This window comes from Thamnophis sirtalis, unplaced genomic scaffold (assembly GCF_051295495.1).
Source record: "Thamnophis sirtalis isolate CommonGarterSnake01/CBP01778 unplaced genomic scaffold, rThaSir2_p1.2 scaffold_4, whole genome shotgun sequence".
NCBI lineage: Eukaryota > Metazoa > Chordata > Lepidosauria > Squamata > Natricidae > Thamnophis > Thamnophis sirtalis.
The window spans coordinates 103,615,172-103,635,917 of record NW_028261384.1 but is presented as its reverse complement, the minus strand read 5'-3'; the positions used below and the strand labels follow the sequence as shown (position 1 = coordinate 103,635,917).

The 20,746-nt window shown below is 38.7% G+C and overlaps 2 protein-coding genes across 2 annotated transcripts in view; both read left to right on the top strand.

The window, feature by feature from the left end:
- ETV4 (ETS variant transcription factor 4) overlaps window positions 1-4,415 on the top strand; it is a 49,312-nt gene extending 44,897 nt beyond the window's left edge. The window contains exons 12-13 of the mRNA XM_087713631.1: window positions 644-745; window positions 2,108-4,415. Coding sequence (XP_087569757.1) covers window positions 644-745; window positions 2,108-2,323 — 318 coding nt within the window. The 3' untranslated portion in view covers window positions 2,324-4,415. The remainder of the gene's footprint in view (window positions 1-643; window positions 746-2,107) is intronic.
- Window positions 4,416-10,204: 5,789 nt separating this feature from the next.
- On the top strand, window positions 10,205-20,124 carry TMEM101 (transmembrane protein 101). The gene is made up of 4 exons (XM_014061056.2): window positions 10,205-10,341; window positions 13,115-13,295; window positions 15,491-15,637; window positions 17,512-20,124. Exons 1-4 carry the CDS (start codon window positions 10,205-10,207, stop codon window positions 17,818-17,820), a joined length of 774 nt encoding a protein of 257 aa, XP_013916531.2. The 3' UTR covers window positions 17,821-20,124.
- Window positions 20,125-20,746: the final 622 nt, after the last annotated feature.

Sequence of the window (20,746 nt, the reverse complement as noted above, 5' to 3'; positions counted from 1 at the left end):
TTCTGGTTGGGCCATTGGGACCATTTTTCACTCTTCCCAGCCTCTGTAGGCTTTCCTGAAGCTGGGAAGGACAAAAATAGCCTCCCCCAGCCCTCCGGAAGGGTGAAAAATCAGCTGGCTGGCATGCACATGCGCTCTGGAGCTGACGGCCGGCGCGCCAGCAAATATGGTTCCACGTGTCACCTTTGGCATGCATGCCATAGGTTCGCCATCACAGCTATACAGTATATGAGTTCAAAGTACAGAGCCAAAAAAATCTTATATTGGAGAAGTTTATTTATGAAAACTGATAATTTCAAAGTTTTTTTTCCCTCTAAAAGGCTACTGGACTTTCTTTGAAAACCTTTTGCTTCTAGAAGCTTCTTGGGTGAGAAGTGAAATGTTTTCAAAGAAAATACCAAGAAAATCCAGCTGCCTTTTAAAAAAAAAAAACCACCTTCGGGACAACCTGACCTGGATAATTGAGAATCTCCACAGATAAAAGTGCTAATATTGGGGAAAGTATATAAAAGTGGATATACTGGAAGAAATGTGTGCAGAATTGTCTAGCAATTGTCATTTGGATTTTTAAGAGAAATTGCCAGAATGTGAATAGAAATTTCTTTGAATGTAAATGTGATCTCACTCTGAATTTGTCCTGCAGGTGGCACGACTTTGGGGCATTCAGAAGAATCGTCCGGCTATGAATTATGACAAGTTGAGTCGTTCCCTTCGTTACTATTATGAAAAAGGCATTATGCAAAAGGTTGGTCTGGAGCTTGCATCTTGGCATATGCCATTTAAATTTGGGAAGGTGGGCACTCATCTGTCAATGAACTGCCAGAATTGTTCATTGTTAAATTGTTAATCTCTCATTAATAATTTCTAGTTGGGGCATTATGAACACATATGATCTTCATTTAAATATCTATTTATTGTTTTTATTCAATACTTTGGGTACGGCTACATATTTTATGCCAAGAGAATAACATTGGTTATTGGATTAAAAATACAAGAGAAAGTGGGAATGGCACATTTTACAATCTAAATTGGCATAAATTTGAAGGGAAGGGCCACCAGCAATGCAAAATTCTAACACTTTAGTAATACTCAGGCTAAGACTAAGTCTTAGTATGTAGGAAGGTCAAGAGATCTGTCTCATACAGCACCATGAAATGGGACTCAATCAAAACAGAATAATTGTTTCAAGGGTACAGGAAGATATAATGAAGCATTGCCCTTTTTTATATTGGAGTGTTTGTTTTAATAAATTTGTTGAGCACTTGATCCTCTTAGATTTTATTCCGTTAAAAAACCTTTTTCATGAGGGTTATAAACCTACATTTTAAAAAACCCTGGTTGAGCATCTTCCCATCTTGATTGTTTCTTTAATTGTTACAAATGCTGACAGCAAAGCTTTGATCTCCATATTATATTATATTTTGAATGTTTGTTTGTGTGTGTGTGTGCGCGCGCACACACACACCTTTGAATCAATGTTGATTTTTAGAACTGCCTGTAAAAGTTGCTACAGTTTTCCTGGTGAGATTTCAGAACTGGTTTGCCATTGCTTTCTTCCTAGGGTTGGGAAAGTGTGATTGGACTGTGATAATCCAGTTGGCTTTATGCCTAGTATTTCAACATACTAGGCATAAAGCCAACTGGATTACCAACCTCCAATATACGCATATTTTGATTTTGATTGAATTGACTGTGTGTTCACAGTCTTTATATGTTATTTTAGGAACATAAATAGTTTATATGCTTTTCTTCTGTTTTAATCAGAGTCTCAGAATTGGGAAAAACATTGACTGGAATGGCTTACAGGCCATGTAAAATGAATTTTAAAATGCAGACATAAAGTTAAAGTTAAAAAAACCACATAATTTAAATGTGCATTTCCAGTATTTTCTTCCTGGGACTTATGCCACACTTTTGGAAAAACACCTGGTTTGCTATGAAGCCAAATTAAGCTTCTGGGAAATGGCAGAAGAGAGGCTGAACGAAGAAGCAACCTAAGACATTTGTCACTTCTGGGGACATCTGTGTACGATGGGGGGGGGGGAGGCTTTGCCAAAAACAGAACAGCTGCTGTAGTGCTTGTGTTTTTCTCCTTTCTGTGACATAGGTGGCTGGTGAGCGTTATGTGTACAAGTTTGTCTGTGAGCCTGAGGTGCTGTTCTCCCTTGCTTTTCCTGACAATCAGCGTCCAACTCTGAAGGCTGAATTTGAGTGGCATGTCAGCGAGGAAGACACAGTGCCTTTGTCACACTTGGATGAAAATGCTGCCTACCTGCCAGATCTGGGAGGTGCCCAGCCTTATGGGAAAAGCTGCACATACTAGCCAACAGCAAAATGGACTAATCACATCTGGGAGAGTTGTGTGTGTGTGTATGTATCTGTATATATTTATACATAAATAAATAAATATATATATATAAATATATATATCTAAAGATATTTCTCAAAGTTTGAGAGTTCAATTCTAGGGAGCAGCAGATATTTCTCTCCTAGGGCATAAAGAAAGAAAAAATATCTGCTGTGAACTCTGCATGGCATCAAAAAGAGCATCCAGCCAGTAAATGCTCAGTTCCATCCAGTTGCTCCATCCTGACTATCCCGAATTAAGGGATTACAGGGTCGATAAAAGGGAGGTTTTTTCCCCCCCCTCTGTTATCAATATAGAATGTGTCCTTGGAAGCAAAGTCAGAAGCCTTGGAAGAAAGGCAGCAGGGTCTGCCACTTTGAGAGCAAAGTTGGGATTTGGGTTCAAATCCTGCCTTAGTCCTACACTCCTTGAATGAATGTGAGGCAATTCTCAAGGAGGGGCAACCTACCTCACAGGGATGTTGTGAGGACAAATAAGATAAAGATTGCAAAATGCTTTGTATATATGCGTTTTTAATTTAAGGGATATCTTGGTTCAACAATAACTAACTGGTTTTAAATGGAAGATTTTTCCTTGCCCGGGGCAGATGGAATATGTACACTCCAAACTCAAAATGATTTCTTGGCAGCTGGATGATGGATTGTAGACTTCTTTGCAGAGGATAAATGACATATGCAACAGAAAGAGTAAGCTTACCCATTGTGATGCCACGTGCTCAAGAGAGAAGAGTTGGCAAAGAATTACACTTTTAATGTCCTGCAAGAACAATAAAATAATTGCTGCAGCTTAACCTGTACTTAGGCCCTAGGTACTGTGCCTTATTGTGTCTAATGATTAATTCATGCAGAGTATCCACTGAGAAAGAAGTATGTAAGCCTTACATGCCTCTAGGTTTTCTTGAGGCATGTAAGGCTTACACATTTATTTTCTTGAATTTGATTTACATTTCAATCCTGGCACTTCCATCTTTGTGTGATGGCTTCCAATGTTAATATTGATGCCTCTTGCTTATCTGATGCTTGGTGCGATGTGCTAAGCCATGCTTTATTTAACCATGATTTGCATAAACTATATGTGGAGAGTGAATTACTAATCACAGTGACAGGGGTCATAAGAAATGCAAAGTCAAAACTAAACAAACTATCTCATGACAATGTAGAATGAATGAATTTGATCATTAATGTTGGAAAAATCATGTCTTTTTATAATTGTAAAATTTAGAAAGATTATGTACGGAACTACTGTTTATGTGCGTGTAATCAAGCAGGCTCTCTGCCTGCTGCCTGCACTCCAGTCTCTATCAAGAAACTAGAGCTTGCTCTTTCTCTCTCAGAAATATCCATATGGTCAGCAGCTTGTCCCTTATCCTTCTTTGAGATGAATTTTAAGTGAAAAGTTGTTGTAGGCTCTCTGAACATTTCCAGGATTTTTGCCCCAAAAAACCACCATCAGTCAAATTTCTTGTAAGAATTCAAGATGATGCCCTCAACTTTTAGTGTGCTTCACTTACTTTAGATTATTTTTTGTGCGTGTACATGCAGCTGAATATTCAGATCTGATTTTATTTTCAATGATCTCTGTCCATGCTATGGGGTTTATGTATGTTTAGGCCCTGCCATAAAGACCAAGGTTATGAATCATTTTGGAGGGTTTTGAAAGACAAAACGTGCTTTCATGAGGTTTTTAAATTACAGTAATTGATGGCCCTGATGGTACATGAAGCGACTCTAGCTTTTAATTTTCCTTTATTTCTGTGTCATCTATGAACTAGAACTAAAGCTCAATTTAATTATTTCAAATTTGCAGCATATAGAGTTAGAGTCAATATATTTTGAAAAGACTTTATATTCTACATTATTTCCTCTCCAATTATTATCTACACTAATATTCTTATGGGAGCCCCGGGACAGGGAAAACCACAGGAAGACGGGATATTCTTGGATATAAATCATTTTTCCATTTAAGTGTCAACTGGACCTCCAAATAAAGATGGCCTGGACTAACACCCTTGTTTCACAAAATTCCAGGAAGTGTGGAAGATTGGTGGGGGGGGGTGGGAGTTATTTAGTTACTGAAAAAAAGGTGGCAGTGAGGTTGATTTTTCAAAACTATCAGCCCCACATTTCCATGTGGACTTTTCTCCATTCCATCATATATCCTGCAAAGGTCTGAAAGCCCTAGAATTTAGGACTATATTAGTCCTAAACTGCAAAAACAATATCTATATTGTTTCTGCCATTGTGATTCAATACATTCATTTTTAATTGGAGGGGAACATCTTTTAATTGGAGGGGAACCTATGACCTATATCTGTTACTTCTCTCTCATAGCTAATAGGAATTTAGACTTGCTTTATAGCACTTATTGAGAGCAACAGGACATAGAATGTATACAGAATTAATATTTGATTTTTTTTTTGTCTTGCTGGAATTCAGAACAATTTATTTGCATTCGCTAAGAAGTCACTAATTAGTACATTGAAGCAAACAAAAACACATTTCATTTCAGCAAAGACTGCTAATTATAAATATGGCTGCAGTATCAAGTTGCCATTACATAAAAAGCAAGATGTTGATACTAAATTGTCTTATATAGCAGGGGGGGAAATGAGGCTTAGGAGGCAATTAAACATTTTCAGCCAACAATACAATCATTTAAAGAACTTTCTCATTTATGTGCTTTAGCCATGTTTAAAAATTCCTTTCCATTATTTATGTGGACAATTTATTTGGGTTATTTAAACTCTTTTTCACCCTTTCCTCATCAGGAAGGATATTATTTGCAACAGCTCCAAGTCTAGCTAAGTCTTCCATTAGTATGGTTTGTATCTGGGCTCTAGAGATCTTCTGAATTAGATGGAATGGAGAGAGGAATATAAAATAAAGCAACTGTTATGAAAACAGCATATCTTATCAAAAGAAAGTTACAAGTAATACATGTTTGAACTGTAGAAAGCCTTAGAAATTTTCCTTAGAATGAAATGAGGCAGGCATTACCTGTGCTAGCAATGGATGGGCTGTCCAGCCACAAGTTCATATTTCCATAGCAACAACAGTGTCCACTTTTTGACCAATGGTGCCAACCACTTTTGGAATGTATTTTAACTATGTTTGCCAATGAAACTGTAATTGTTAATGATATTTCTGATTATAACCTTTTAAAATCCACTGCCTTAGAACAAATCCTTTGAAAACTTAAATCACAAGTGCCCTCTTCTGCAGAATAAAGCTTTTAAAGATATTTCTGTCTTGCATGTTAATTGGTGTGCACACCAAGTTCAATGAACCCAGAGTTTGCTGGGATAATAAATTTAGTAGATTTACAACCTTCTCTGTAACTTTTTTTTTTTTAAAGATTCCTATGACTTTGTTTTGAAATCCTGAGGACAGAGAGTTGATTGCCTCTGAGTTTCTCAGATCTTGAACAGATGTTCTGAAAATTCCTAGAACTTTTAAGATGGTTTTCCTCCTCTGGTTTACCACAAAAAGTAACCTAAATCATATGTGGTGGACATTGATCCTTAACTACATGACTTTTCTTTGGCTTTTGTAAGATAAATCAATATGCAGATGCCTTCCTTGGAAGCATTTTGAATTCCTTTTCTTATCTGTTTATTGGAAGAAGAAATACAGAGTCTTTGGAAATTTTATCATTTATTTTGAATAGTTCCATCAGATAATTTCATTTGGGGTAGTATCAGGAAATAGCAAATATTTTTTCCAACGAATAAGTAATTTACAGAATTGATCTGGAATGTGTACAGTATTAATTATTACATGATTTTGCATTTTACTTTCTGTGGGTGGCCTTAATTTTCATTTACTGCTTATGCATTTATTAACCCAAATGGGTACCATATGGAATATTTTGTGATATTTATTCCCATCTGATGCTGTGGAATGGCTTTAACTTTTATTTATTATTTATTTGTCTTGTATGCCGCCCACTCCCCGAGGACTCCGGGCGGCTCACAAAAGACAAGGGAAAGGGGGAAAGTAGACAAAGACAACATATTAAAACAAAGCCAACTTTCACAATTTCCGTGGAGGTAGATGTTTCTCAGACCCCTTGGCCTGCTGGAACAGCCAGGACGTAGTGGCTTTGCGGAAGGCCGGGAGTGTAGTAAGGGTCCGGATCTTGACAGGGAGCTCATTCCAGAGGGCCGGAGCTGCAACAGAAAAGGCTCTCCCCCGGGGAGTCGCCAGCCGACATTGGCTGGCAGATAGAATCCGGAGGAGACCTAACCTGTGAGATCTGATTGGTCTGAGAGAGGTAATCGGCAGGAGGCGGTCTCTCAGGTACCCAGGTCCGATGCCATGTAGGGCTTTATAGGTAGCGACCAGCACCTTGAAGCGGATTCGGAGACTAATGGGTAGCCAGTGCAGTTTGCGGAGGATAGGTGTAACGTGGGTGTACCTTGATGCACCCACTATCGCTCGCGCGGCTGCGTTCTGGACTAACTGGAGTCTTCGTACACTCTTCAAGGGCAGCCCCATGTAGAGCGCATTACAATACAACAATACAATACAATACAACTTTGTTTAAAAACTTAGAATTTGGCATTGTGGATTGTTTCCCCATAAAAAAAAATCAGAGAAGATTGATTTCTTAGAGTGACAGCGGTTCTTTTAACATTATTTTTTACATGTATTAGTTAGTGTATGGATGTGGGTAGCAAAGAACTCAATTTGAGGAATCTTGAAATATGACTTAAATTGATTATAAAAATATCAACCCATTTTTTTATATTTTTGAAAGTTTGACTTGTTTTTCTTTTGCTGTTCAGTATCTTAAAATTAGTGAAGCATCTTTATGCCAAATAAATACAGTTGATCAACTCAAATTAAAGAAAGGAAAAGAGAATGAAATTTAACTCTTCTCTTGAAATGTGGCAGATTATGATTCTTCCAATTCCTTGTCAATGCAAACAATTTACTTGCTGATTGGAAAACATGGAAATTGTACTCCAGCATTCCTGGAAGATTAAAAAATGGGAAGGCTGTGAAATCAATATAATAATTGGTCCTTGGAATTAAAATGGACAGTTTGATGCCCATTTTGTGATGATTAGTTTTTCTCTACCAATGGTTTACAAAGTTTAGTCTGCAAACTCCTGGAAGTTCAGAGAGTCTTTCATGGGGTCTATGAGGACAAATAAATATTTTTAAATGTCTAAGTTTTAATTCATAAATTATCAATAGATACAATCCACCTAAACAAAGCTCCATGGGATCCTGATTTTTAAGACCAAAAAGTTTCTGAGACCAAAGTGCTTGAGGACCTCTGCTCTATGCAACCCTCATACTTTTTTAGTGCTATTAATTTGATATCTACTTAGGCAACAGAGCAGAATATTCAGTGTAAGACATAAATGAAATAAATTCTAACTCAAAGATAGTGAAATGTTAAATTTTCCTGCAAGTAAAATTCATTACTTATGCTTAATTCTTGCTTTTATGTTAATTGAAAATCACAATTTATTGATATAAATTTGCTCAAACTGAGCAAGTAAGCAACCCATATTTGCCAATAGAAAAGGCATAGTTTTGGGAAGTGTGTTTCATGGCTCTCTATCATCTGTTTTTGTCTTAAATCTGAAGAAAAATCCATGTCTTAATTACATCTCTATAGGATGTTCACCCACAATTTGAGGTTAACCATCCCTCGTTCTCTTCTCCCTATTTATTATTATTATAAATTTCTCAAGGTGGTGAACATACGTAAAGTCATGGAATCCATCATAAACCAATCCATCACCCTCCACTTAAGAGACAAACAACCTACTCTCTAATTAGCAATTTGGTTTCAGAAAAAATTATCCTGTAATCTGCAACTCATGTAAAAACATTTGGACCTCTCAACTCTACCAGAATAAAGCAATAGACGCAATCTACATAGACTTCTGCAAAACCTTTGATTCACTGCTACATGACAAACTTCTGTTAAAACTAAGTTCTTATGGCATTTCTGGATCTTTGCACAAGTGGATAGCTGCATTCCTATCAAACAGGCAACAAGTAGTCAAAATTGGACACACTATATCTAACCCTGACCAGTGGTGTTCCCCAAGGTAGCATTCTAGGACCAACACTCTTTCTACCTTACATAAATAACCTTTGTGATTGTATTATAAACAGCTGTGTGCTCTTTGCCAAAGATGTAAAACTATTTAATACCACAGGCAATTCTGCTGCTCTACAAAACGACCTAGATTATGTATCTGAATAGTCAAACAATGGGCAATTCCAATCTCTGCTAACAAATGCTCAGTCCTACACATTGGCAATAAAAATCAGAACATCAAATACAAGCTGGGCAGAAATGATCTAAAAGATGACCCACACTCTGTCAAAGACCTAGGAGTACTCCTTTTAAAAGATGTAAGCCCCAGAGCTCACTGTAACATCATTGCCAAAAAGGCATTCAGAGTTGTCAACCTTATTTTATGTAGTTTTCTCTCTGGTAATGCTATGCTACTAACTAGGCATACAAAACCTTTGTCAGCCCTATACTTGAATACTGCCCACCTGCCTGGAACCCACACTGCATTTTGAACGCTAAAACATTAGAGAGGGTCCAGAGGCATTTTACAAGAAGAGTACTCAACTCCCCTGCTCATAAAATTTCTTATACCATCAGGCTTGAAATTTTAGGCCTGGATAACCTTGAGCTATGCCGTCTATGTTCCGATCTGAGCTTAGTGCACAAGATATTCTGCCACAATGTCCTACCTGCTAATGACTACTTTTACTTCAACTGCAATAACATAAGGGCTATCAATAGATGCAAACTAAATGTAATCTGTTCTAATCTTGATTGCAGGAAAAATGATTTCAGCAGTAGAGTAGTAAATATGTGGAACACACTAGCTGATCCTGTTGTTAGTTCCTCTAACCCCCATAGCTTTTACCTTAAACTGTCTACTGTGCATCTTACACATTTCTTAAGAGGTCCCTAAGAGGGCGTGCATAAGCGTTCCAGAGTGCCTACCATCCCTGTCCTACCGTTCCTATTTATATGTACTTTTTAAATGTGTTTATGGCTTTATTTTGCTTATTTATATCCATTTATTTGCGCCATTTTTCATGTGTTTTCATACTTGTTTCCTTGTTTTTGTTGACAAATAAATAAAATAAATACGTAATACTCCTTTCTCCTTCTATTTTCCTTACAACAAATACCCTGTGAGATGAGTTGAACTGAGTAACCGATCCAAGATCATCTAGCTTTCATGCAAAATCCGGGACTATAACTCTAGCCTGGTGTTTTAACACTAGACCAAACTGGACCCATTCTCAAACTCCCACTATGTGCATAAGTCTCCTATATCGTAGTTTTATGAAACGTGTCACAATCCCTGCTTCGCATTCGTTCCTCCTGTCTAGCCATTTTAATATCCTGTCTTCACCATTTCTTCAAATATCAGACTACGAGTTTCTCGAGGCAGAGCCCCAGAATTTTGTAATCTTATACACTACAGCAAATCGCACGTTGGTGAGATGAGAACGATGCTGATGATGACATAGAAATTCTTTAACCGGTATGAAATAAAATAGGGCAGCTTCCCTAGCACGGAACTATTGTGTTGGATTTCTGTTTTTTTTTAAGTGTAAATTGCCTAGAAGCAGCAGATTAAATAATACAGGTGGAGTAGCAATCACAAAATCTGAGCAAACGACTTTTAATGTTTAGAACAAGAAGAAGGGAACCTTTGGAGTATGGCATCAGTTTCTGTAGGGAAAGTTTTGTAGTGGGACTTTAGAGCGATGCTTTAACGGACCAAGGAGGACCTTCTGGTACGAACGGGATACGCCAGTAATTCCGCCCTGTCGCAAGATGGCGGCGGGTAGCGGGAGGCGGCGCGGAGTCCTGCGGCTGCTAATGCGGATCGGCTCGGTGCTGCTCACTCGCTTCCCGTTCTGGCACTGTCTTAGCGGCCTTCTCCTCAATGCCGAGCGCGCCGAGGTTCGCCGGTGAGTTAAGATCTTCTTGTAAATTACTGTGCTTCTGAGCGTGTGCAAAGAGCAACCGATGCCAGCAGCCTCCGTCTATTTAGAAACCGGAGGCAAACCCTTTTAAGGTCGGGGAAGCCGGGAGTCCCGCATTATCTCTGTCGTGGAGAAGTGGTGGGACAGTCTATCATGCGGGAAAGATAAAATAACGCTCAGGCGGGCGGAGGAGATGTGCGTGGGAATGAATGGAGTGGGAGGGTAGCTTGGGCTTTCACTCTGCGGGTGCGGGGGAAGGACCCCTTGGTGGAGGAGTTGGGGATGGAAGCTCCTGGGGGACAGGGACAGAATGGGCATCGTTACATGACGGCTGAATGTATGCTTGGGATAAAAGGGGATCAGGACGGAACCGGAAATGGTGGCGGGATCTCAGGATGGGCATTGGTGGATCAAGCAGAGACAATGATTGGATCTGAGGACTGGGGAGGAAAATGGAGCCAATTACAAGTTTTAGAATAGTATTTCTTAGACATTTTTCCTCTCGGGACTCTCCTTATCTTTTTGGGAGGACCCCAAAAGAACTTTTGTTAACATGGGTTATATTTATATCAATATTCGCAGTATTAATAATTAACCTTGATGCAGTTGCTGGGACTACACCTTCCCACCATTGTTTGAGGGGATTTTAATATTTTCAACATAAGCTATCAAATAAATTTGATTTCGCAGACTCCTGAGAAAATCTTGAGGGAGGGCAGGACAAGAAATAATGGTTGGAAACTGATCAAAAAAGAGACGCTGGAATTAAGGAGAAACTTCCTAACAGTAAGGACAATTAGCCAGTAGAACAGCTTGCCTTCAGAAATTGTGGGAGCTCCATAACTGGAGGTTTTTAAGAAGAGACTTGTCTGAGATTATATAGGTTCTCCTGCTTGAGCAGGGGGCTGGACTAGAAGATCTCCAAGGTCCCTTCCATCTCTATTTTATTCTAAATTCCTCAGAGCACACTTTAAAGAAAACTGATTTAGAACAACCTTATCCAGCTGGCTTCCTCTAAATTTGTTGTGAGCACCAAGTTTAAGTTTCATTCTGTTAGGTCAATGGAGAGCCTGTTGTTTTGGAAGTGAGGCTGGAGACAGCCATAAATCAGGCAGCAACTGGATAAAATTGTTTGGACTGATTGCCATGAGGGAATTCTGTTACAGTCTTTCTTCTTGAGTAATATTTGGATGTGACCAAGTGTCAGAACCACTTCAGTGACAGCTGCTATATTATATAATACCCTTTCTCATGAAGCTGTGAAAGTCTTTCACTTTCCTTGCATTTTGTAACCAAGTTGCATTCCAGAACACGTTCTATAGTTATATGAGTTTTACTACGCACCCATTATATTGTATAAATAATTACTGATATTATTGTAACCATTTGTATTTAGCTTTATTATCTTTTGATTTCATTGTACCTGATCTAGCCCATTAGGAATGGGGCATGATGATGATTGTGATAGTGGTGATGATGTTGATGACAACAATGACGATGAAGGTGATATAAAAAGCAAAGATAATACCAAGAGTAAAAGGGACTTTGAGTGCAATCACAAAATAACTGGAGCACCATTTGAACATCATTCGTACTGACAAATTCACCATCAATCAACTGCAAAGGCAGCATTACTTGGATCAGATTATATCTTGTGACAGTACCTACAGCACAACACTAAATAACAACAGGTCCTATCCTAGATCCTTGGGAACAACTCAATAGGTGGACCAAAATGCCATATCTAATCTACACATCTGGCTGACCAAATATAATAATATAAATGGACCTTTAGTGGCTCTCCAAATCATGATGGCTCTTAACTGTTATCTCTTAACTGTCATCTGAAGGCTACTTTGTTCTCTCAGATTTATAGTAAATTTTCCATCAACTTTTTGGGGGAGTGGGTGGATAAACTGCTGTTTTGAATAGTTTATTAATGCCTTGCTCAATGTAATATTCTGTCTTTCATGGTAGCCTTGCAGATTGACTCACAAAGACTGGTAACTCAGCTGCCTAGAACTTTTGGGAATAGGTAAAATGCAAAGCAGTAAAAAAAATGTAAATTCTTCTTATACCGTAAGTTGTGATACCTGCTGGTCAGAAGGGGAAAAACAAGTTTGTTTCTTGAACTTCCAAAGTTCTTTATGTCAGGTTGCTTAGAGATGATCCCTGGTTGCCACAGGTGATCACACCTGCACTTGTTTACATGCCTATGTGAGCCATGCTTGAACAGTCATGTAGCTCTTCAAATATACTGATAAACATATGTATCTGTCATCAGTATTTCATTGAGGAATATGAAATACAATTGATAAGAAAGCAAAGAATGATAGAATGTTGATAATAAAATAAAAGTTGTTTAAAGAAAAAGTGAGGTATGTGGCTCAGAAATGTTCAGCTCATGGATATAGCATTATTTTCTCTCTTAAAGCATGTGTCAAAGGCTTCATAGTAGTGGTTTTTAATAATGAATTTCTTAACCTTTGTAACTGCCTGTGTTCCCCAATGCTTAATGCTGAATTCCAGTAAAATTACACTGTAATTTTCAAACATATTTAGGGTTTAGTGCCTATTGCGGTAGGGATTTCTTTTAACTTTTAAGAAAAAAGTACAGAGGTGTTGTCAATTCCAACTGGGGCTGTACTCTTTGGAAATTAAGGCCAAGATCTGCATGTGTACCACCCTCTCTTGTGTGCCATGTTCATTTCTTTCAGTTTTCATGGAGTAATTTTCTACTCTTATTTCCCATATACAGGAAACCAGACATCCCTGTTCCGTTTCTCTACTTTGATATGGGTGCAGCAGTTTTGTGTGCCAGCTTTATGTCCTTCGGTGTGAAACGACGATGGTTCGCTTTGGGGGCTGCTCTCCAGTTGGCTATCAGCACCTACGCAGCATATGTTGGAGGCTATGCACATTATGCAGACTGGCTGAAGGTGAGAAAATTATCTGCTCTATTTTTGACATTCGAATTCTGGTCATAGATCTGCTTTATCGCAGAATTAACTTGGGTTCAAGTTGGATGGTGTTGATATTGACATTTTTCCTGTGATTAAATTCTGTTTCACGTGTAGCATCTTTCAGTGTTAGCAAAAGAGGATCTTCTAAAATATACCTCGGCAGTTAAGTTGCTCTGTAAGCAAAATTGGCGGTTTCTAAAAATTTGATATAGCTAGGTAGAGACAGACGGATAGCATATATTTTATGCTGGAATAATTTTTCATTTTGTAGAGGTGAAAACATCTCCAGGTATTACATCAGTTAGTGAAAAAGAATAAACATACAACTTTGACAATATTTGGAGGCTTAGATGTCTCCCCCTATTGAATCCTAATATCTGGATGGGGAGGAACTGACTATGACTCAATCCTGCCAAGTCTGTGGATATTAGAGATATTATAGTCTTAGATCCTAGGACTTTCCGTGCATACTCTTAGCAGATGGGATAGAACTTTCCTGTTCAAGAGGACGTGCAATCTGGAGATTTCTTGGATTCACACTTCTTGAAGAGCAGGCAGTAACTGTGGCCCCTTCCTCAGCTCCTTCTGATGCACCAGTTGTACTCTTTCCCAGGTTGGGAAGCGAAGCCCTTCAGGCAGCAGCCTCAAGGTTCAACTACTGGAGTGGGCTCTACATAAAGCTATCTTTGAAAATCTTTTGATACAATACAATAGCAGAATTGGAAGGGACCTTGGAGGTCGTCTAGTCCAACCCCCCTGCCTAGACAGGAAACCCTATACCATTCCAGACAAATGGTTATTCAACATTTTCTTTAAAACTTCCAGAGTTGGGGCATTCAAAACTTCTGGAGGCCAGCTGTTCCACTGATTAATTGTTCTAACTGTCAGGAAATTTCTCCTCAGTTCTAAGTTGCTTCTCTCCTTGATCAGTTTCCACCCATTGCTTCTTGTTCTGCCCTCAGGTGCCTTGGAGAATAGTTTGACTCCCTCTTCTTTGTGACCCCTGAGATATTGGAACACTGCTATCATGTCTCCCCTAGTCCTTCTTTTCATTAAACTAGACATGATCTTCAGCTGGCCCAGAATAGATCAGTTCAGGCAGTAAGGGATGTGCCTCAATGTGTCCATGTGACACCTCTGCTGCCCCAACTGCATTGGTTGCCAGTATGCTTCCTAGTGTGAATCAAGATGCTGGTTATTACCAAAATACTCTACATATAATAAGTTACATGAAAGACCCTGTTTCCCATAGATTCCGCCTCGCTGGTACATGCTAGCAGAGTTGGTGTGCTCTGCATCCCTTCTTAAACAACCTCACCTGTCGGTACTTAGTAAAGGTACCTTTTCTGATGCCGTGCCTGCCCTTTAGACTGAGACCCTGCCTGAAAACCATGTGGCTGTCATCCTATTATTGTTCTGTAAAGTCTTGAAGACTGGCTGTTCTCCTAGGCCTTGATGTAAGACAGGTGGGGCCCCTTGGGCTTGTTTGCTACTTTTATTTTCTGTTCATTTTTGTCCCCTATCTTGCTGTTTTAGTGGTTTTTATTCTATTATTTGTGAACTATCCAAAGCAGTTGGAGTCAGGTTGTGCCCAAATTGAATTAAACCAATAAACAAATGTGTAAGACTGTTCCCTTCCCTGAGGCTCTATAGAAACAGTACTGGCTGTGATTATATTGACCAGTTAAATGCTGATTAATTAATTGCTTTCAGTTTCATAATTATTTTGTATATGGTGTCTTCCATTATCAGATATAAAGATGAAGAACTGTAAACCTGTAATATGCCTAAATTTAGTTCTAAAGAACTAGTTCACACTTTTTGTTAATTGTCATTTCCCTTTATATTCAAATCCTCATATATTTAAACCTGATAGGTATATTTTTGGTTGAACATAATGAAGTATGGTTAATGGAAAATTATCCCTGTGCTGTGAAAAGAAGGGCTAAGAAATATATAACCTACAATTTGTGTGCCCATATTTAGGCAGCCACGTTTCATCTCTCAAAGAAAATTATCAGTACAAAATCAGATGTTACAGTATTTCTTCAGAAGTTGATATATAGATATTGAGTTCAACATGAAAAATATATAGTATTGGGGGGAGTAATAAAAAACGGGCATTCCTGTTTTTATTAATTAGCACATTTTGTTTACTTTGCATGACACAGGTGAGAATGTATTCACGAACAATAGCCATAATAGGTGGATTTTTGATCTTGGCAAGTGGCGCTGGTGAAATCTACCGCCAGAAACCACGGAACAGATCATTGCAGTCTACTGGGCAAGTTTTCATTGGAATCTACCTCATTTGTGTGGTATGTACATAGAAAAGGTCTGAATCGACCTTCTCTTTCTTTTCCATCCTCTTTTACTTAGTTTTCTGCTACGGGATTAAAAAATAGTACGGTAATGAGACAGATAGCGGACATATTGCGTGCACCATAAATCAGGGATCAGATCAGAAATCAGCAGTTCTTGCAGATGGCGAACTGTCACATAAGTACTCATGTGTAAATGCACAGAGGATAAGATCTTACGTTTATTTCTTAAAAATATAATTTTAAGGTTCTGCAAATGCTATCAAAGTGCAAGTGCGGAGTTTTTGGCATTCTCTGAGCTTGATTGTTTATTTGCATATATTTTATTTCGAATTAAATAATACCATCAGTGCAAGTAATAAAACATCTGTGGTGTGATGCTAGTTCCCCTCCTGGTGGTGCAACTTGGATAGTGCAGCACTGTGAACCAAATGACTAGCAACAAGTGGCAGCCAGACTACATTGAAGAATTAGCAGTTAACAACAGTTGGCAGCCAGATATCCTTGTAGAACTCCTGGCTCCCTACGAATAAACAACTATAAGTCCATGTATTTGTCATATGCTAAATAAATAAATAAAACATCTGCTAGCCAATAACTAAGCTCAGAGCACCCAGAATTCTACAAACTTCATACAGAACCACCAAGCTTTGTGTTACATAAACAGGGAGCATTATTTGTATATGGGTAGTCCTTGTTTAGTGACCCTTATTGAGAACAGAACTTCCATCACTAAATGAAGCAGGCACTAGATGAAACATGGCTTAGCAATGCCAATTCTGATAAGTCCCAGTTGCGTCTATTAGATGACGACTGCATGCTTCTGCCCTCCAAAAATTGCAAGCTGTGTCCTGCTGCCCCCTCCCCACCTGTGCCTGGTAAACTCCCTTTGGCAGATGAGAGTTTGACTTGCTTCAATCCGAACTATTCCACCCTTCCACCCCCTGTATATCTGCCTTTTTGGCTGCCCTGCCTTCTGTCATCATCTGCTGCCTCCCCAGCCGATCTTTCCCATGGAGGTCGCATAAAGCTGTTGTATAGACTTAATAGCAGGGGGAACAGCGAATGTCTTTTTGTTTTGTTTTTAAGAGCCTAGAAAGGGACTTATCTGAAGTTATCTGAGATTCTCCTGCTTGAACAGGGGGCTAGGCTAGAAGACCTACAAGGTCCCTTTGAGCTCTTTCTATTTTAAGGTTACCTAGGGATGGGTGTGTGTGGAGCTCAAGGTGCAAAGTGTTGTGAAGGGCCAGTAGGTGCCTTAGCTGGTTATCTCGTCAGCAGTAGGAAGAATCGGGTAGAGGGGTTCAGGGTAGCAGAATGCAGGGCAGCCAAAAGGGCAGAGGATGAGGAAATAGATGAGCGAGGGGTATTGGATTTCTGTTGGAAACTTTTGGATGGGAAGTTAGGAATCTCCTCCCATTTTTTGAGATCCTACATTCTAGGATGAGAATAAATAAGCTGCTAGAGTAAAGGATTAAATAATTAATTTCCAAAATTATAAATAACTAAATAAAGAATAATTCATTTCCAAACTTGTTTCTGTTGTTTCTATCCAAAATTGTCTTTAGTTGAAATTGAGCAGGATCTAGTGTAATACCTTGAAAAATGTAGTCAACCAACTATGGGAGAAAAGCCAAAAAAAACCATGAATAGGTCTGAGCCTGAAAAAAGCAATCTGATGCAAACAATAAAAAGATACATTCATGTCCCCCTTGCAGTTTAATAAATCCAGTGTGTATTTCCTAACAGCCACAATTGGAGAAATAGAAATTGCATGGAAGTTTATATCCATCTCCCAATAGGCATACACCTTATAGAAGTGTTAGGCTAAAGATTACTCCTAAACCAACATTCCCATTGATTCTTTTCAGGCCTACTCTCTTCAGCACAGCAAAGAAGATCGCCTGGCCTATCTTGGTGGTATCCTGGGTGGGGAGATCCTCCTACAGCTTCTCTTTGTTCTCTACGGCGTCCTTGCTCTGTCCTTTCTATCCGGTTATTACATCACCACAGCTGCTCAAATCCTGTCGGTAATTCTTCCTCTGGTCATCCTCTTCATTGATGGCAATCTTGGTTTCTGGCACGATTCTCGCAGAGTTGAATTCTGGAATCAAATGAAGTTGATTGGCCAAAACGTTGGGGTTTTTGGGGCTTCCATCATTTTGGCCACAGATGGCTGAGCATAACCCAGGGGACTTGAGGAACTATGCTTGATTTCAGGCCAGGGAGAGCAGAAGACTTCCGGAGAAGGAACTGGGATGATTTCAAACAATTGCTTATTTATTTTTTGGTTTTACTGCATTGTTGAAACTCTTTGCTCTTTTCCACTGGCAGCTAAACGAACTTATATTCTTTCTTTATAATGTGGGGTCACTTCTATTTTTTTAATTTTATTCTTACCAAGGACAGTTCAACAGCTGTCCTATTTATTGAGCAATAGAAAGTGAAAGATTAATGTCTTTAATCACATCCGTTAGGGTTCAGGGTTTTGGTGTCCCCTGGTAGAATTGGTTTACATTTTTGTTTCCAGTCTTTCAGAAACTTAAAGAAAATTTGAACAAAATTTCCACTTGGTATGCTACTGGGCCTGAACAACACTCCTAGGTTGAGTAAATAGACAGAGAGATTTGGAACCATTTTACTTTGGATTCAAGAGTATGACTATGATAGGGGTGGTTCTCATAGAATGTATAGTTTTTTTTTATATCAAGTGGGGCTTCTGACCATTGATAATTCTCAAAGAGGCTAAGATAAATACTAAAGTCTGTTTGCATTGGCTAACCTCTGCTCTGCTTGTATGAACACATTTGTGAAACTGTATTATACTCTTCCAGACAAGCATGAAGTCAAACAGTGACCAATTGGGTAAAAATATTATTTTATTCATAGTAGGTTTAGGAGTAAAGAGACTCCTAAAGGGAATATTTATATATTTAGTGCATCAGCTAAGAACTAGGAGCGCTTCCTGCTGAAGCTGGATGGTAAAAGGAAAGTTAGATTTTGTGTTAAGTTCCTATAAGGCAGAACATTTGGAGTTGGATTCCAACTAGCTGCAAGTGGAGGAAAAGAAATTTGGAAATAATTTTCCTTGATCTAGATGCCTCAGATTTTGTGGTACTGGAACTAATCAGGGATGGACAATATTTGAAATGATAGATGATTGCATCTCTGCCTCATGATTTTTTAAATTATATGTCTGTCCTATGATAGAAAATGATGGAGTGAATTTGCGGTCTGTGGTTTTATGCCTTTTTTAGGCAGAGAGAGGGGGATTGGAAGGCCCTTAACTCATCTATCCCTATCCCTAAATGTTGAAACCCCCACTTTTAAGACTACTTTTGGCTCATTTTAAATACTTCCTTTTGGAGGAAGGTGAAGAATGGAAATGAAAGGAAAATGCTCTCAAAATGCCATTTCTTGCAGCATTTTGGAGAGTTTAAATGTGGGAGGAAGTGGGAGCAGTTTGTCTCCCAGAAGTATCAAAACTGGGAATATGTTAAAAACCCGGATGATGCCAAAATCCAGGCAAAATTAGCTTGTGAGAAAGTAGTTTGGGGCCATTATGGGAGATGAGTCTTAAGGATGCATGTGAGAATGAGAGGTCCATGAATCCATCACTTCTACCAGGAGCATATGAAAGACATAGAACCTCAGATCACAGGCCCAGATTTATTTTTCTGTGAATAGTGAAGCTGTGGGGAATGAGATGAGAAATGAGTGATACTGGGTGGAATCAGGGAGTTTGGGGATTACATAATTGGGATCAAATAAGATTATGATACTGAAGACTGCAGGAATAGAAGAAGGGCTTTTCTCATACATTGAAGCTCTTTAAAATGTTAACCTCTAGAGGAGGTTGCTGCCTAACAAATATATTGATTTCCGCCCCCTCATTGGTAGATTATGTTACTAGAGGCACTAGAATCTCAAGTCAGTTAAAGCAGTAGGCTGCCATTGTACACGCTTAGCTACCTCCACTCTGAATCTGGGTTTCTTTCAGTTGACCATATGTGATTTAGATACAGTAGCATCCATGTTCATAATAATGTATATGCAGCTTTTCCTATCTCTGTAATTGCATTCCTCAGGCCAGAATACATTCAGACTACTTCTTTCCAGAGCACATTTTTGACAATAACCTTGTCTGAAATGTAATTTGCATTTGGAAAAATCCAGTGAGATATAAGGATGGAATATTTGTATTCAGAGGCTCTCAAGGAATTTAATATGCTACTCAGGAATCATTGGTTTAAAATCCAGCCCCATAATGGGTTTTTATATGTATTCACTCTTAAAGGAGAGATGCAGGAATTTGGAAAATGCTGCCATTCTGGAATCATAGCCTATTTCAGCTGTCTTAGCCATACACTATGTTGCCTTTTCCTCCTCATTGGCAGGCATCATTGATTTGCTGCATCTTCAAGATTTCCTAATACGTATTCTGCATTTGGAAGTTTAAAGACAATAAACACACTTTTCTATTAGTGTAACTCTCTTTCTTTCCCTGTGGCTGTTTTGTTTCCTTTCTTAACAGTTAGCTGAACTCCAGTAGCCCAGTTAGCAATCCACCAACAATTGTATGATGTAAAATTCTTCTGGACAACTTCAGTAAGAAAGATAAGAGAGCCAACAATTCGTATTCCCAAGATCATTTATATGTTCAGAAATCCTTTATTATTCAAGTGATTCTTGACTTATGATAGTTTGCTTAGCAACCATTCAAAGTTCTGATGGAGCCCCCAAATGGGTTATTTACAACTTACAAGCCAGTTCCAATGGCCATCTCCCTGCTCCCGCACAGTTATGTGAGCATGCTTTAGCTATTCAACAACTGGTCCACATTTGCGGCCATTTGCAATGTTCCATGGTCGTTTGACCACAGTTTACAACATTTTGTTGAAAATTGATATTTACTTCCAGTTTTTGGCAAAACAGTCCACTGTGAACAATTGGTTCACTTAAGCAGCAATGGAATTCACTTAATGACCTTTGTATTCATTTTACAATTGGAGTAAATATCATAAAATCAGATCCACTTTACAACCATCATGTTTATAACTGTAGTGGGCAATTGACCAGTTGGCATCACAGTAAGAAGGATATGGG

Excerpts from the sequence above, each read along its gene's own strand:
- TMEM101 (XM_014061056.2), top strand. The coding sequence starts at position 10,205 with ATGGCGGCGGGTAGCGGGAGGCGGCGCGGAGTCCTGCGGCTGCTAATG. Across the intron at positions 10,342-13,114 it reads GAGCGCGCCGAGGTTCGCCG|GAAACCAGACATCCCTGTTC; the intron begins GTGAGTTAAGAT and ends TCCCATATACAG. Across the intron at positions 15,638-17,511 it reads GAATCTACCTCATTTGTGTG|GCCTACTCTCTTCAGCACAG; the intron begins GTATGTACATAG and ends GATTCTTTTCAG.